Genomic DNA, 14,424 nt, shown 5'->3' on the forward strand with positions numbered 1-14,424 from the left:
CTGTAGTAAGGAGAGACCCGGCTCAATAGTAAGCAAAACTCTAAAAAATGGAATTTTGATATCAATAGCTACATCAAAAGAATCGCATTTTAATGCTGATTTTAAATATATAAGTTTCATCAAGTTTAGTTTTACCCATCATCACACCATCAGATTCAGCGTATCAGAGAACTCTGTTGTAGAAGTTTCAAGCTCCTATCTACAAAAATGTGGAATTATGTATTTTTTTTTTCAGAAGGCAGATCACGGATGCGTGTTTATTTGTTTGTTTGTTTTTTTTGTTTTTTTTTCCCAGGGGTGATCGTATCGACCAAGTGGTCCTAGAATCTTGCGAGAGGTCTCATTCTAACGGAAATGAAAAGTTCTAGTGCCCTTTTTAAGTGACCGAAAAAATTGGAAGGCACCTAAGCCCCCTCCCACGCTAATTATGTTCCCAAAGTCAACAGATCAAAATTCTGAGATAGCCATTTTATTCAACGTAGTCGAATTACCTTATAACTATGTCTTTGAAGACGACTTACTCCCCCACAGTCCCCGTGGGAGGGGCCACAAGTTACAAGCTTTAACCAGTGCTTACATATAGTAATTGTTATTTGGAAGTGTATAGACGTTTTCAGGGGTGTTTTTAGGTATAGAGGGAGGAGTTGAAAAGAGGGGGATATGTTGGGGGAACTTTCCTTGGAGGAATTTATCATGGGGGAAGAAAATTTTCGTGAAGGAAGCGCAGGATTATCAAGCATTATTTTAAAAAATGCAATGAAAAAAAATAAATATGAAAAAGTTTTCTCAACTGAAAGTAAGGAGAAGCATTAAAATTTAAAACGAACAGAAATTATTACGCATATGATGGGCTCACCTCCTCCTAATACCTCGCTCTTTTTACAACTAAAGTATTTTTAGTAATTTCAACTATTTATTCTACGGCTTTTGTGACTCAGGGGTCATTCTTAAGAAATTGGAACAAAATTTAAACTTTAGTGTAAAGAGCGAGGTTCTGACGAGGATGTGAACCCCTTCGTATACTTGATAAAAATATGAGAATACAGAAGTTCGCTACGTAAGCTAATTTGTAAGTTACGTATATCTTTTACTAATAAAAAAACATTCGCAAAAAAATTAAAAGTTCTAGTTGCCTTTTTAAGTAACCAAAAATCGGAGGGCAACTAGCCCTCCTCCCCCGCTCCTTTTTTTCTCAAAATCATTCAATCAAAACTATGAGAAAGCTAATTAGCAAAAAAAATCCAAATTTCGTTTTAATTATTCATCTGCGGAGAGCCAAAATCAAAACATGCATTGATTCAAAAATGTTCAGAAATTAAATAAAAAAAAACAAGTTTTTTTAACGGAAAGTAAGGAGCAACATTGAAACTTAAAACGAACAGAAATTACTTCGAATATGAAGGGAGATGCTTCCTCATCAACGCCCCGCTCTTTACGCTAAAGTTTTTTACTGTTTTAAAAAGTAGAGTTAAGAGAAAGAGTCAAACTTTAGCGTAAAGAGCGGGGCGTTGATGAGGAAGCATCTCCTTTCATTTACGAAGTAATTTCTGTTCGTTTTAAGTTTTAATGCCACTCCTTACTTTCCGTTAAAAAACTTGTTTTTTTTCATTTAATTTTAGTAAGAATATAAAAATTTGTCATAATTAATGTTTTCAGAAGAACTTCAAATTTAGAGGCCAATTTACCTGACAATCACTCGTTCCTGGTGGGGATGGTGCACTATACACATGAGCTGTCTGGTGCTTAAATGGGTATATATCGCTCTTTTGATTGTCCTTATAGTATTGGGAGGCCGAAAATTGTGATTGCATGAAACTTCCCTCTGTCAAGTATGATATCTCTGGCAATACTGACAAGGACGAATTCTGGTCATAATATGGCATTGTGTGCATATTGTCCAAATTATCATACTGAAAATTTTCGGGATGACGTAATGATCGCATATCATCCTCCCCTTGGTGGGTATAGGAATTATCAGAAAACTGTGATTGGTACTGTTCGTCCATAAGCACTGGGTCGAGATGTTGAGCTAGCGTAAGTTTAAAGTTTTCAAGCCGTCCTCCACTACTGACAACAACAGAGCCTTCATAGTAATCACTTTCATCTTTATTTTCGTACACCCTACCCCTTACATCACTATTGCTATATCTTTCTAGATATTCTTGTTCGTCTTCTGCGCGCATTGTATTGGGGTAGTGAAGGTTATGAACTGCTGTTTCTGGAGTAACTGGCCTTGGTGTCGGTGGTATATCGTTTTCAGTAGGTAGATAGGCTTTCACAGATTCTGGAATATTATCTCTTTGCTGAAAATTTAAGTGAGAAGACCTTTGCTCAGTGTAAGGGCCACAATTTGTACTTTTGGTTTGGCATGAACTACGATCAATAAATTTTCTCTCAACAGGACTCGTTAATAATTCTTTTTGGTCTTCTAAAGGGGCTGGAGACGTCCATTCATCACTTCTTTTTTCATTAATTGATTCACTTTCGGCCTGACTCTGGATATCACTGTTGATTCCAGGCTCAACTTTTGTTGGGGCTAATTGATTAACTGATAGCCCATCTTCAGTGGCAGGATTTTCTAATCCTTCTTTCTTTTCAGCCAGAACATGATCATTTTTGGGCTGGGTATGATCTTCCATTTAGCCTTATGTGTAAATGACACAAGAAATCAAGCAGTGTATCTAAAATAGACAAAATAATTAAATTTTGACTTTCTGTCATTCGAGTACGTCTATTTTATGAATTCACTCAGGAATATTTTTAGATCGATCAAACACATAATATTACACACTATTTCTGCAAATACTACCATCCAGAAGAAGCCATCTGAATTAAAAGCCCTAACAAACCACACTTCAGAATTTATGATGATTTAAGGGTCTTCTACACAGGCAGTCTGTTTAGACGACACCATCGCTGTAACTTTCACTATTACCCTATAAGTTTTAGTTCCCTAAATTTTGGTATTTTATTATAATTTTGCTATGTATGATAATTTTGGTTTGTACGATAATTTTGGTATGTTATTTTAATTTTGGTATGTTATTTTAATTTTTGTATGTTGTTTTAATATTTGTATGTTATTTTAATTTTGGTATGTATGATAATTTTGGTATGTAACATTTTGCTATCCTTTGGTTTCAATACATCAGCGAGAGACAAAAGTTTCTCAGTCACCTCATAGCTGATATTCAATTATATCCATCAACGGAATTAAGCTTTTTGCATTAGGAAAACAGAAATTTTTTAGATCAAAAATGAACTAGTTTTTTTTTAATCGTTAAAAAAATGAGTCTGATGATGTAAGAATCTTGTCTTTTTGGTGCAGGTCACAACTGTAGACTTATCGCCAAATCCTTTGTTTCAGAGGGAGTATATACCTGAATATGCTCAGAGGAGCACCAAGTTTTAGTCAATTTTGGTGTCGTGAAATCAAGCAACGTATACTCGCTTATACCTATAGTATATACGTACCCACGATACCCCATATTTTATTGTTTGTTTTTGCTTGAAAGTCTTCTAATTGACCAATTTTCGGAATTTTGATTTTATTGGTCAAAAAATAAGCAAATACCAATAGAACCATATACTAAACTAAGGGAAGCCACGATGGTGGCTGCTGCAAACGTGTCAACAATGGTGACCATCTATGTAGTTCCAGGCATCTAGTGCTTCCTACTGATTAAAGAAAGTGACTTTAAATCCTTCTACGTCTTTGCATAGAGAGCCATTATACTCTAAATAAAGTTTAGAAAACAGACCGCCAGAAACCACACAACTCCCCTCATATACGTAATAATTTCTGTTCGTTTTAAGTTTTGATGTTGCTCTTTACTTTCAGTCGAAAAGATTGTATTTCTTAATTTCTGATCGGTTTTAAAAAATGCCAGGAAATCTGGCTACTCCTACACAGAAAATTCTTTCCTCCCCAAGGATTAATTCTCTACCCAATTCTTAATTACTTACTTACTGAAGTCCCATCCAGCTTTGGTAGTCGCCTCGTGGCCTCTCTCCTCACGAGCGAATGTATGTGTTGCCTTTAGTGCTCTCTGCCTTGTGCCATTTTTAGAAGACCATGGAGGCTATAGTCGGAAAAGCTCTCCTTCCTGCGCTTCAAAGAATAACTGCGAGGGCGAGAACCATGGATGTGACCTTCGAAGACAATTTTCAATAGTTGGTCGCTGGACGTTTGCTGGATGTGGCCAAGCCAACTGATTTGTTGGACGCGTACCCTGCTCAGGATGGTAGTGTTGTACTGCAGTATTTCGAGTAGGTTGACATTTGAGACTCGATCTACCTATGTTATGCCGGTGATTCGATGCAACAGCTTTGTCTCAAACGCTGCAAGTCGCTTGGAGTCATCTACTTCGACTGTCTACGTTTAACATCCGTATATATCTATAGGTACCTATACACTCAATTTTGCTTCCATATGGGCATCAGAGCATTGAAGCCGGTGCTACCAAGAGCGAGGCGTCTTTTGGTGTCCACTGAGTGATTATTGTCGCTCGCGATCTGGCTCCCCAGATACGTGAAGTTGTCTACCCATTCTATTTCCGCTTCAATAAGCTTTATTTTTGGTGGGGACGGGCTGTTGAACCTTGACACCCGTATGGCTTCCGTTTTATCTTCGTTGATTTTCATTCCGAAGGTTCGTGTAACTACTTCCAGGTTATCTGATTTGGTTTGGAGTCCAGCAACGGATCCGGTGAGCATGTTGATGTCGTCTGCGCGTACCAACTTGTCGATTACGATCCCTCCTATCGATGCCCCATCGGCTGCTTCAAAATGTGAAATTACACAGTGGAGGAAGAGATTGAACATGTGAGGAGGGAGGATGCATCCCTGCAAAACATAGCAGAAATTTGGAATTCTTCAGTCGTTCTCTCAACTGTTTGTACTTGGCTTCTGAACCCCTCATATATGTTATGAATGAGTGATACGATGTTTGACGGGACACCGTAATGCAGTAATATGTGCCAAAGGCATTCTCTCCAAATTTGAAAGCTTGTTTGAAGTCAATGAAGAGTTGATAGAGGTTCTGACCGTTTTCAAGGTATTTTTTAATTACTTGAAGGATGACAGAAATCTGGTGTATCGTTGAGCGGTTCGATTGGAAGCCCCCCTGATACTCAGGGATGATGTGACTGATTAATGCTTTTATTCTGTCCAGTAGTATCTTGGTCAACCCTTTGGCAGGTTGTCCTCTCAGGCTGATTGGACGGTAATTGTCACATTCAGTTTTGGACCCTTTTGTATGCAGAAGACCTATGGTTGTGGAACACCACTTTTTCGGGAAACATTCCTTTCCCGGCAGCTGTGGCAATTCTGTGGTAGAGGTCCGTTACGACTTCTGAGTCAACTATAAGAAATTCTGCTTGCAATACATCCATCCATCTAGACAGTTCAATTATGGTGAAAATTTACCCTGGACACTTACCCTTAACATCTCCATAGGTAAAATTGAATCCGCAATGAGAAAATGAGGCATAAGAGAAAATGAGAAAATAATTTCTTATATGAATTCTAAAATATCCCCTGATGCAAAACATCCTCAGAAAAATTTACCCCGGGAAACTTCTCTACCCATGAAAAATATCACCAGCAAGAAATCCCCCCCCCAAAGAATGTATGCTTGCTTCCCAATAACAAATACTATAAGTAAACAGTGTGCAAATGTTTTAACTTATAGTACAAAGAAAGAAAAAGTCAAACGAAAATACTGACAAAATACACAAAGTGAATATTTCGAGAGGATAATCGTCTCTTTGTCAGCACAAAAAAAAATAATATATTCAGGGAAAATGCCGAAGAAAAAACCAAAAATACAAATGTGGAAAGTCAATAGGAAAAAAAAGAACACCAACAATTAAAAGATAAATAAAATTCAATAAAATCCAAAAGTTGTAAGAATTAAACCAAATACCTAACAACCATAAAGTGAGTCATTCTCCAATATCCGCGATTTGCACAGAATCCAAAAAATTAGAACTGCCATCGACAGATACTAGCGAACAACTGAGAAATAAAAGGAAAAATCCATTCATTCAAACAAACGAATCAGCAATTAAATAAGTTGGAGAACTATGCCATCTGATTTCTGAGATTAATAATTGCATTCCTTGCAGACACCCTTTGAAATCTAAGGGGTTGTTGACGTGTTTGATTATGCAACTGCTAAAGGGGCTCAAGGTTTATTTCAGGGAAAGGTAGCTATAAAGACCTTTCCCCAAGGGCTGTGGGGGGTAATGATATCTCCAAAGCAATAGTTATTCGACCTTTCAACTATGCTGAACAATATGAATATCTCAAAATTTTGATCGGACGATTTTAAGAATAAAAGAGGTGTGGAAGGGGGCCTAGTTGCCCTCTAACTTGCTTCGTTACGTAAAAAGGACACTAATAATTTTATTTTCCGTTCGAAAGAGCCCTCTAACATTATTATATGACCCCTGGGTCGATACGATCACCACAGGGAAAAAAACAAATAAACACGCATCCGTGATTTTTCTTTTGGGAAAAATAAATACAAGATTCCACATAATTTTCCAATGGACACTTGAAACCTCTGCTGTATAGTTCTCTGATACGCTGAATCTGATGGCATGATTTTCATTAGGGTTCTATGACTTTTAGGGGGCGTTTCCCCTTTTACAGAAAATCAGGCAAAGTTTCCCAGGCTTGTAAGCTTTGATGGGTAAGACTAAACTTAATGAAACTTAAATATTTGAAATAAGCATAAGACTCAAATTATTTTAATATACCTATTGTATCAAAAATCCGTTTTTTAGAGTTTCGGTTACTATGAAGCCGCGTCGCTCCTTACTTGTAGTTCGTTACCACGAACTGCTTGAAAGTGGGGAGCCATAAATGACAAAGTGAACATACCAGAGAATGAAATGGAAGGCTAGTTACTCGGGGAACACTCTTTAAAGGTAAACTTAAAACAAGCAAAAGTTACTGTTTCACAGCTTGTGTTTACATCAGGATTGCCACCCCTAGTGATATATAACTATTTCTAATGATTTTTTGTATTGCCTTAACAAAAAAAATCAACACATGAATAACAAGATTATTGAAGAAAATTACTAGAAATCACAAAAATTTAGTGATTTATTCACTGGGTGGCAACCCTGGCTTACATATAGCTACAAAGCTAATACAAATGGATCTAAGTATGATTAAACAAAAAAAAAACTTTTTACTGAAAGTAAGGAGTGGCATTAAAACTTAAAACGGAGAAATTACTTCGTACATGAAAGGGGATGTTCCCTCCTCAGCGCCCTGCTCTTTACACTAGACTTTGACTCTTTCTCTCAACTCTACTTTTTAAAACAGTAAAAAATTTTAGCGTAAAGAGCAGGGTGCTGAGGAGGGAACAACGCCTTTCATGTACGGAGTAATTTCTGTTCGCTTTAAGTTTTAATGTCGCTCATTACTTTCAGTTAAAAAAAAAACTTTTTTTTTATTTAATATCTGAACATTTTTGAATTAATACATGTTTTAATTTGGCTCTCCACACATTAATAATTATAACGAAATTAGTATACTAGTTTTTTTTTGGCTAAATGGCTTTTTCATAGTTTTGACCGGGCGATTTTGAGAAAAAAGAAGCGGGGGAGGAGGACTAGTTGCCCTCCAATTTTTGGTTACTTAAAAAGGCAACTAGAACTTTTAATTTTTACGAACGTTCTCATTAGTAAAAAATATACGTAACTTAGGAATTAACTTACATAACGAACTTCTATATGCGTATGCTCTCATTACATATATGAGGAGGTTCGCCCCCTCGTCAACAGCTCGCTCTTTACACTAAAGCTTAAATTTTGTCCCAATTTCTTAAGAATGACCCATATCACAAAATGCGTGTGCGTATCACAAAAGCCGTAGAATAAATAGTTAAAATTACTAAAAATACTTTAGCGTGAAGAGTGACGCATTAGGAGGAGGTGAAACCCTCATATGTGTAACAATTTCTGTTCGTTTTAAATTTTAATGCTGCTCCTTACTTTCAGTTGTAAAAACATTGTCTTATCTATTTTTTCATTGTTTCTAAATAATGCCAGAAAATCATGCGCCCCCTTCTTGGAAACCCTCTTCCCCCATGACAAAGGCCTCCAAGGAAAGATCCTCCCTCGTAACCACCTCCCGTCAACCCCCCTACAACCAAAAAACCTGAAAACGTCTGTACACTTCCCATAGTCATTACAATATGTAAACTCTTGTCAAAGTTTGTAAATTGCAGCCCCTCCCACGGGGACTCTGAGGGAGTGAGTCTTCCCTAAGGACATAGTTATTAGGTTTGTAGATTATACTGAATAGAACGGCGATCTCAGAATTTTGATTCAGTGAATTTTGGGAAAAATGAGCGTGGGAGGAGGCCTAGGTCCAATTTTTTTAGGTACTTAAAAAGGGCACTAGAACTTCTGATTTCTGTTAGAACGAGCCATCTCGCGAAATTCTAGAGCCACTGGATCTGTACGATCACCCTTGGAAAAAAACAAAACAAAAAACAAACCAACAAATAAACACGCATTTGTGATCTGTCTTCGGGCAAAAAATACAAAATTCCAAAGTTTTGTAGATAGGAGCTTGAAACAATTACAGCATGGTTATCTGATGCGCTGAATCTCATGGTGTGATATTTGTTAAGATTCTATGATTTTTAGGGGGTGTTTCCCCCTATTTTCTAAAATAAGGCAAATTTTCTCAGGCTCTTAACTTTTGATGGGTAAGATTAAACTTGATGAAACTTATTTGAAATCATCATGAAAATGCACTTCTTTTGGTGTATCGAAACTCCGTTTTTAGCGTTAAGGTTACTATTGATCCAGGTCGCTCCTTACTACACTTTGTTACCACAAACTATTTGATATTTTATTACGTTTGTTGGATTATACAAATCTAGAGTTTTACTAAAAACACAAAACACACGCATTACAAAGAAGATTTCTTAAAGACACTTTTTTCGCGTGCAGACAATGGTCGGTGTAGCGTAGGTACCGATCCCTGATTTTCTGCCTTCGGCCGGGAGGGCTATGTGCTATTAGGGGCAAATCATCTGACGCTTCCCACGAGACAAGAACGTTTTGTAATAGCACCGTAAATACATCTTGAAGGTGCTTAATTTTTCTGCTGTATTCTGTATTATTTTGTGCTCTCAGTAAATTTTCAGTTTTGCATAATCCTATAAATATTGGAACATCCCCTCATTCGGTTTATTCCTGATAGTTTAACCTTTTTTGAGATTATATCCCCCAGCAGACACAAAAAATATTAAAATAAATAGATGACATGGTAAAAAAATGAAATTCCATTTTATCATGGTTGCAGATGTGACCATCTTGGTACCCCAAATCTATAAACTTAGAACTAGGCCCCTTTCCCTTCCTATTCCGGGCTTTTGTAAATTTTCTTTTAATTTCTTACATTCCCGTTGTACATTTTTTAGTTTATTTTTTGAACTCTTACTCCCAAAATAAATTCGTCGATGCATATCTAGTGAGGAAACACAGTGAAATCCCATCATAAATTTACAAAGAGGGAGAGAAGAATCCAAAAGACAATAGGTTTTGATTAATAAAGGTGAAGGCATGGCACAAAGCCTTCTGCCTCCTCCTTCCCCCGATTGTGTCTACCTGAGTACAAGAAAAATTTATATGATACTTATCATAGTCTATATGGTTTGTGCTCATCAGAATAACCAAAAATTAAAGGGGTTAATGAGGGGACAGCTTCCCTCATATACAGAATACTTACTGTTTGTTTTGATTTTTAATGTTGCTACTTATTTTCATTTAAATTAACTTTTTTAAGTTTAATTTCTTATTTTTACCTTATCACGCCCAGGCGTAAACAAGATATTATATAGTCTATTGGTCCCATAAACCCTCGTTTTCTTGCTGTTAAATGGTGTAAATCAACAACTTACATACATTGATCCCGTTTTTTTCAAAGTTTTTGCTTAACGACTAAAATGTTGGATTATAATTGAAATTTTGGCCAAAAATTGAATATTAAGTCAAAATTTCTTATGAACCGTAGTTTTCTTGAATAAGTTCTTAATAATATTTTTTCTGCAGAATTTATGGTGGACAGAGTGGGATATGATTTTGCAAATGGATGGAAAATCTACATGACTTTTTATCTTCCACGTGGCTGAATCCCCCCCTGATCTCTACAATAGGGTTCTTTGATGTTTAAATACATTGAAAAATTCTATGCAAAAAGAAAAAAAAAGAAATATTACCATTTAAAATCCGTGGATATAAAACTCCCAGTAGAACTTGCAAGCTTCCCCTCTTCCTAGAAATTTTCTTTGCGAGGCTCATGATGCCCCACCTCACCTTTTCGAAACTGTCTGCCCATAGGCATGCAAATGCAGTATTATTTGCTATATAATAAAAATTATCGCAACGGAATGATCAATATTACTCCAGCCCACATAATAAAGACATAGACCAAAAATATTTCCGAGTAAAGGGGTATCGCATATCGTTTTTACCTTCTCCACCCTTCCCCAAAAATATTTCTATATCTATCTGAAAGCTCAATGAAAGTTAGGATGTTTGGGAGTTAAAATGCAGCCTTTAAGGCATCGCCCTTCTCTGCAAAATGACACACCACCTCTTATTCATAATAACTGATGCGCGCTTATAAGTCAATGTATAAGTCAATTAGGTAACCTAACCTGAACCCTTAGGATAAATGCCAGCAGATTTGTTTCTGCTATAAGAAGGGATATATCACCCCGCAGAATCCTTATTCAAGCTTCGTATAAATAAAGAGCATGAGAGATTGTTTTCTTACCTCCCTCCCCTCCCAAGCTCCTTTCTATATTTATCTGAAGTCTCAGGGAGAGTTAGATAATACTGAACATTGAAATGCGCTCTTTTAGTCATTTGTCACACCCTTCTTGCCTAAGAAATAACGCACTTTCACAATGGCTGATTTGCAATTATACAATGCTAAACATAGTTATATTAATGCATGCAAAATTGAATTATAGAAAAGGGTCTGACAAGTGGGGTCAAAGTCTCCCCAAGCGTAGGACAGTCCCAAATCAAACAGTTTGTAGTAGCAAACTGCAATTGAATTTACTATTTATTCTTACTTTTAAATACACACAATTTAATTAGTTTTAAATTTCCAAAAAGGAAAAAATAGCAGACAAAACTTGTACAAACCTAGAAATTGGGTTAGAAGACGCTGCAAAGGTTTCGTAGTCAGAAAAGACATCCTAAAAAACCTATGAAAAGTCTAAGAATTACTGTAGGGGCGCTACAGAGCCGAACAGTCTCTAAAGTGTACACGGGTATGTGGTATGGCACTCAACCCTCAACAGGCATGGGTTCATGATTACTTACTTTTACTACACACCGTTTATCCAATAAAACTAACGATTAGCGTATTGCACAATTCAAATAGAACAACTGTTAGAGATTACTTTCAAAGATTCCAGAGAGGTCAGCCAATTCCTTTGTGGGGAGAGGGGGGCACTGAAGGCCTCAAAAAGGGATTTTAGACCTATATTATCAATTTTTTTAATGCCAGGGACTTATTTTGTTTAAACAAACTATATAAAGGCTCTTATAAAACATAATTTTTGTTCTTTTTAAGGTTTAATTATTGCTCTTTCCTTTCATTTGAAAATAATCATGTTTTTGTATCACCAGGGAAGGTTAACCATGTCGGGGTTACCTTTTGTGTGAAGTTCTCCTAGGATTACATTTCTTTTTGAGTTTTTCCTTTTCTAGTTTTATGTTGCTTTTCTATTCATTCATTTGCTTTCTCATTCATATTGAAGAGTTAATTATTGCGCGCAACATGTACGGTCTGAGCTCTCCGTAAGTGGTGTATTATATTATTAAGATGTTTATTATTAAGATTATTAAGATTTATATTATTAAGATGAATTTTGTATAGAAATTAGAAAATAAATTCATTTATTCACTCAATGTCGCAACAGAGTGAGGTGAAAGCTATTAATACACAAAAATGATCCGATTCCTTTTGTCGTATTCACAGAATTATCTGTAGAAAGCATTGCATTCTAAATAGTAATTTTATTTTAAAAACCACTCCCCAAAAAGAAAGAAAAAGTATATCTTCCAGGCATGCACTGTTTAAATAATAGGACAGTTATACCCTAACAATTACAGAAACTGCTTTATGATAGCTAGAGTCCTGTCGACATTGGAAACTTTTCCACCGATTTTCCAAAATTTTAACCGTGATTACTGATATAATTCATGTAGTAAATCTGTTGTTTCTTCCCAACCTCGGCCCTTAACCTCTCTTTAAACTAATTCCCCCCTGCCAGCCTCTCTACATACACGTTTAGCAATAAAAGGTATCACCTTGAAGTGGTACTATGTGGGCTAGATTTCCGAACTATCACAACAAACATAACACACATATTCACAAAATCCTGTCTTGGTCAAATACCTTTCAAAGGTTTTGGGGTATGCCTTTGAAATTGAGGTTTTAGGATACACTAATTTAATGATCTCTTTTCTATAATTATCTCGAAAAATGTCATTAGTAATTAGAGGAATGTGTAATTCAAAATTTGCTCAAATTTTGCATTAGATTCCATCCCTTGTATTGTGTTGCTGGCTTTCCTTCTTCATCTACTTTTCTTAGCCTTCGCTATAGACTTCTTGAGCGGAAAAGGATAAGGGCTTAGAAGTTTGAAAAGGGTTGGTTTATGTAAAGACTATCCAATTTTGTGGTCGCCAACCAAACTGGTGGGGGAGGGATGCCAATCGGAAAGACCACATTAAAAAAGGCAAATGTAATGAAAGATATAGAAATTACGGGGAATTTCAGAATTTCATCAGAAGGCAAGTCCTCCCTTTCTACAGCGAACTTGCCTGGATGAGGGACGGCAATGCTTCTAGAAGAAACCCAAAATTAATCTCCTTAAAATATCTTCGCTTTTAAACAGGTTGTCAATTTTAAGGTTTAGGTGACTCATGTCCCAACTGGTCGTACTCAAGTGACATCCTTGTAATAAACTGACTATTTCTAAGCCCTTGCTTCGCATTTTGCACTCCTAGAATCTACCTAAAGTATAGCCTGGTAATTCGGGGATTTGTTAGCAATACATTTTTTGACATTATTGATGTTACACAAAAATTTCACTTTCCTTAGGAAAACAGAGTGACCTAAAAAACAAACTACTATGACAAAATTCAATCCAATCTGCGGGGGGGTATCTGGCTGTTTGAAGTTTTATTGTTGTTTTTAAGTTCACAAAAACACTAAGAAAATAAACAAAGTTACTAACGAAATTGCTAAGCTCTTTACAAGAAAAACAGTAGAAACAAACAAAAACATAAAAGAGGCTAAAACTAACTTAACGTATATTTTGAGCCTGGAATATTCCAATGGCCGGGGTTTGGCATATGCGTAGTATTTTTTTTTTTCTTAGAGTGTCAGATAGAAAAAAAGAATGTAAAGTGCCCGAAAACTCTGGAGAATTTAGGATCCCTGGGGCGGGTTCTTACACCCATTTCCCTTACGTATGGTCCCTCGTCCAGATATCTCGGTTGGTTCAGGAAAATGAATCACAGAAGGATCCAGTATTCTATTTATTTTTCTTAATTTAATGTGCATCTTCCTTTGGCAATATTAGCATAATTTAGTAGTATAAAAGCACTTTTTTATAAAAAAAATTGTTTAGTGTTTGAATAAATCTTTGTGCAGATACAAGACCATCATCAAACAGAATTTATCTTAATGCGAACCTTTTCACTCGATAAGTTATCGTTATACCCTAATCAGTTCACATATACTCAAATAATATTGATAATCAGTTAGGCTGATAACTTTAATCAAAAGAAAAATTATTATCAAAATGAAAAGATACTAACTTTTCCTTAACTCCAGAGTCAGATATAGAACATTAACTGATAATATCTTTTACATTACTGATAAGTCTCGACTAAGCGTTTGTGTGCTTACGTAAATTCGGACCGAATCCTTCTCAGTTTTACCTTGGAACTCATAAGCCGTCAGCCAATAAGAAAGCAACTAAAATTGCCAGCGTCAAGTTGACTATGATTCTTAGTAAATTAGGACAGAATAATGAGATCATTACTTTTCTACAATCATAAGATGAGATTCTTTGAAAAAAAAAGAACAAATCTTGACAGTCCTATATATCATTCAGACCAACGTTTGTCTCGAAATGAATTAAATTGTTCTGTAGAAGTAATGGGTTAGCTATGTTTTCGTCTAGAATATAGCCACTTGCAATGTTGTGAAACAGGAAAAAACACGAGGGAGGGCTCTTAACCCTTCAAATCCTCAACCTTTTACGACTTCTCCTACAATATTTTAAATGTTTCTGCTCATTTGTCAAAATTTTTAGGACTTCTCTCAAATCTAAAAAAAACTACCCAAACATTTTCAGTCTAG

At 36.0% G+C, this 14,424-nt stretch overlaps 1 protein-coding gene across 4 annotated transcripts in view; it reads right to left on the reverse strand.

Annotated features, from left to right (window-relative positions):
- The window catches only part of LOC136030913 (transcription factor GATA-4-like), an 88,834-nt gene extending 74,842 nt beyond the window's left edge, over positions 1 to 13,992 (reverse strand). For 3 of the 4 annotated variants that reach the window (XM_065710015.1, XM_065710017.1, XM_065710019.1), the window contains exons 1-2: positions 13,878 to 13,992; positions 1,686 to 2,681 (exon numbers count right to left, since the gene is read on the reverse strand). In XM_065710015.1, coding sequence (XP_065566087.1) covers positions 1,686 to 2,639 — 954 coding nt within the window. In that variant the 5' untranslated portion in view covers positions 2,640 to 2,681; positions 13,878 to 13,992. Of the gene's footprint in view, positions 1 to 1,685; positions 2,682 to 5,926; positions 5,945 to 13,877 lie in introns of those variants that run through there. The other variant, XM_065710016.1, reaches the window with a different exon arrangement.
- Between the last annotated feature and the right edge of the window lie 432 nt (positions 13,993 to 14,424).

This window comes from Artemia franciscana, chromosome 9 (assembly GCF_032884065.1).
Source record: "Artemia franciscana chromosome 9, ASM3288406v1, whole genome shotgun sequence".
Classification (NCBI taxonomy): domain Eukaryota; kingdom Metazoa; phylum Arthropoda; class Branchiopoda; order Anostraca; family Artemiidae; genus Artemia; species Artemia franciscana.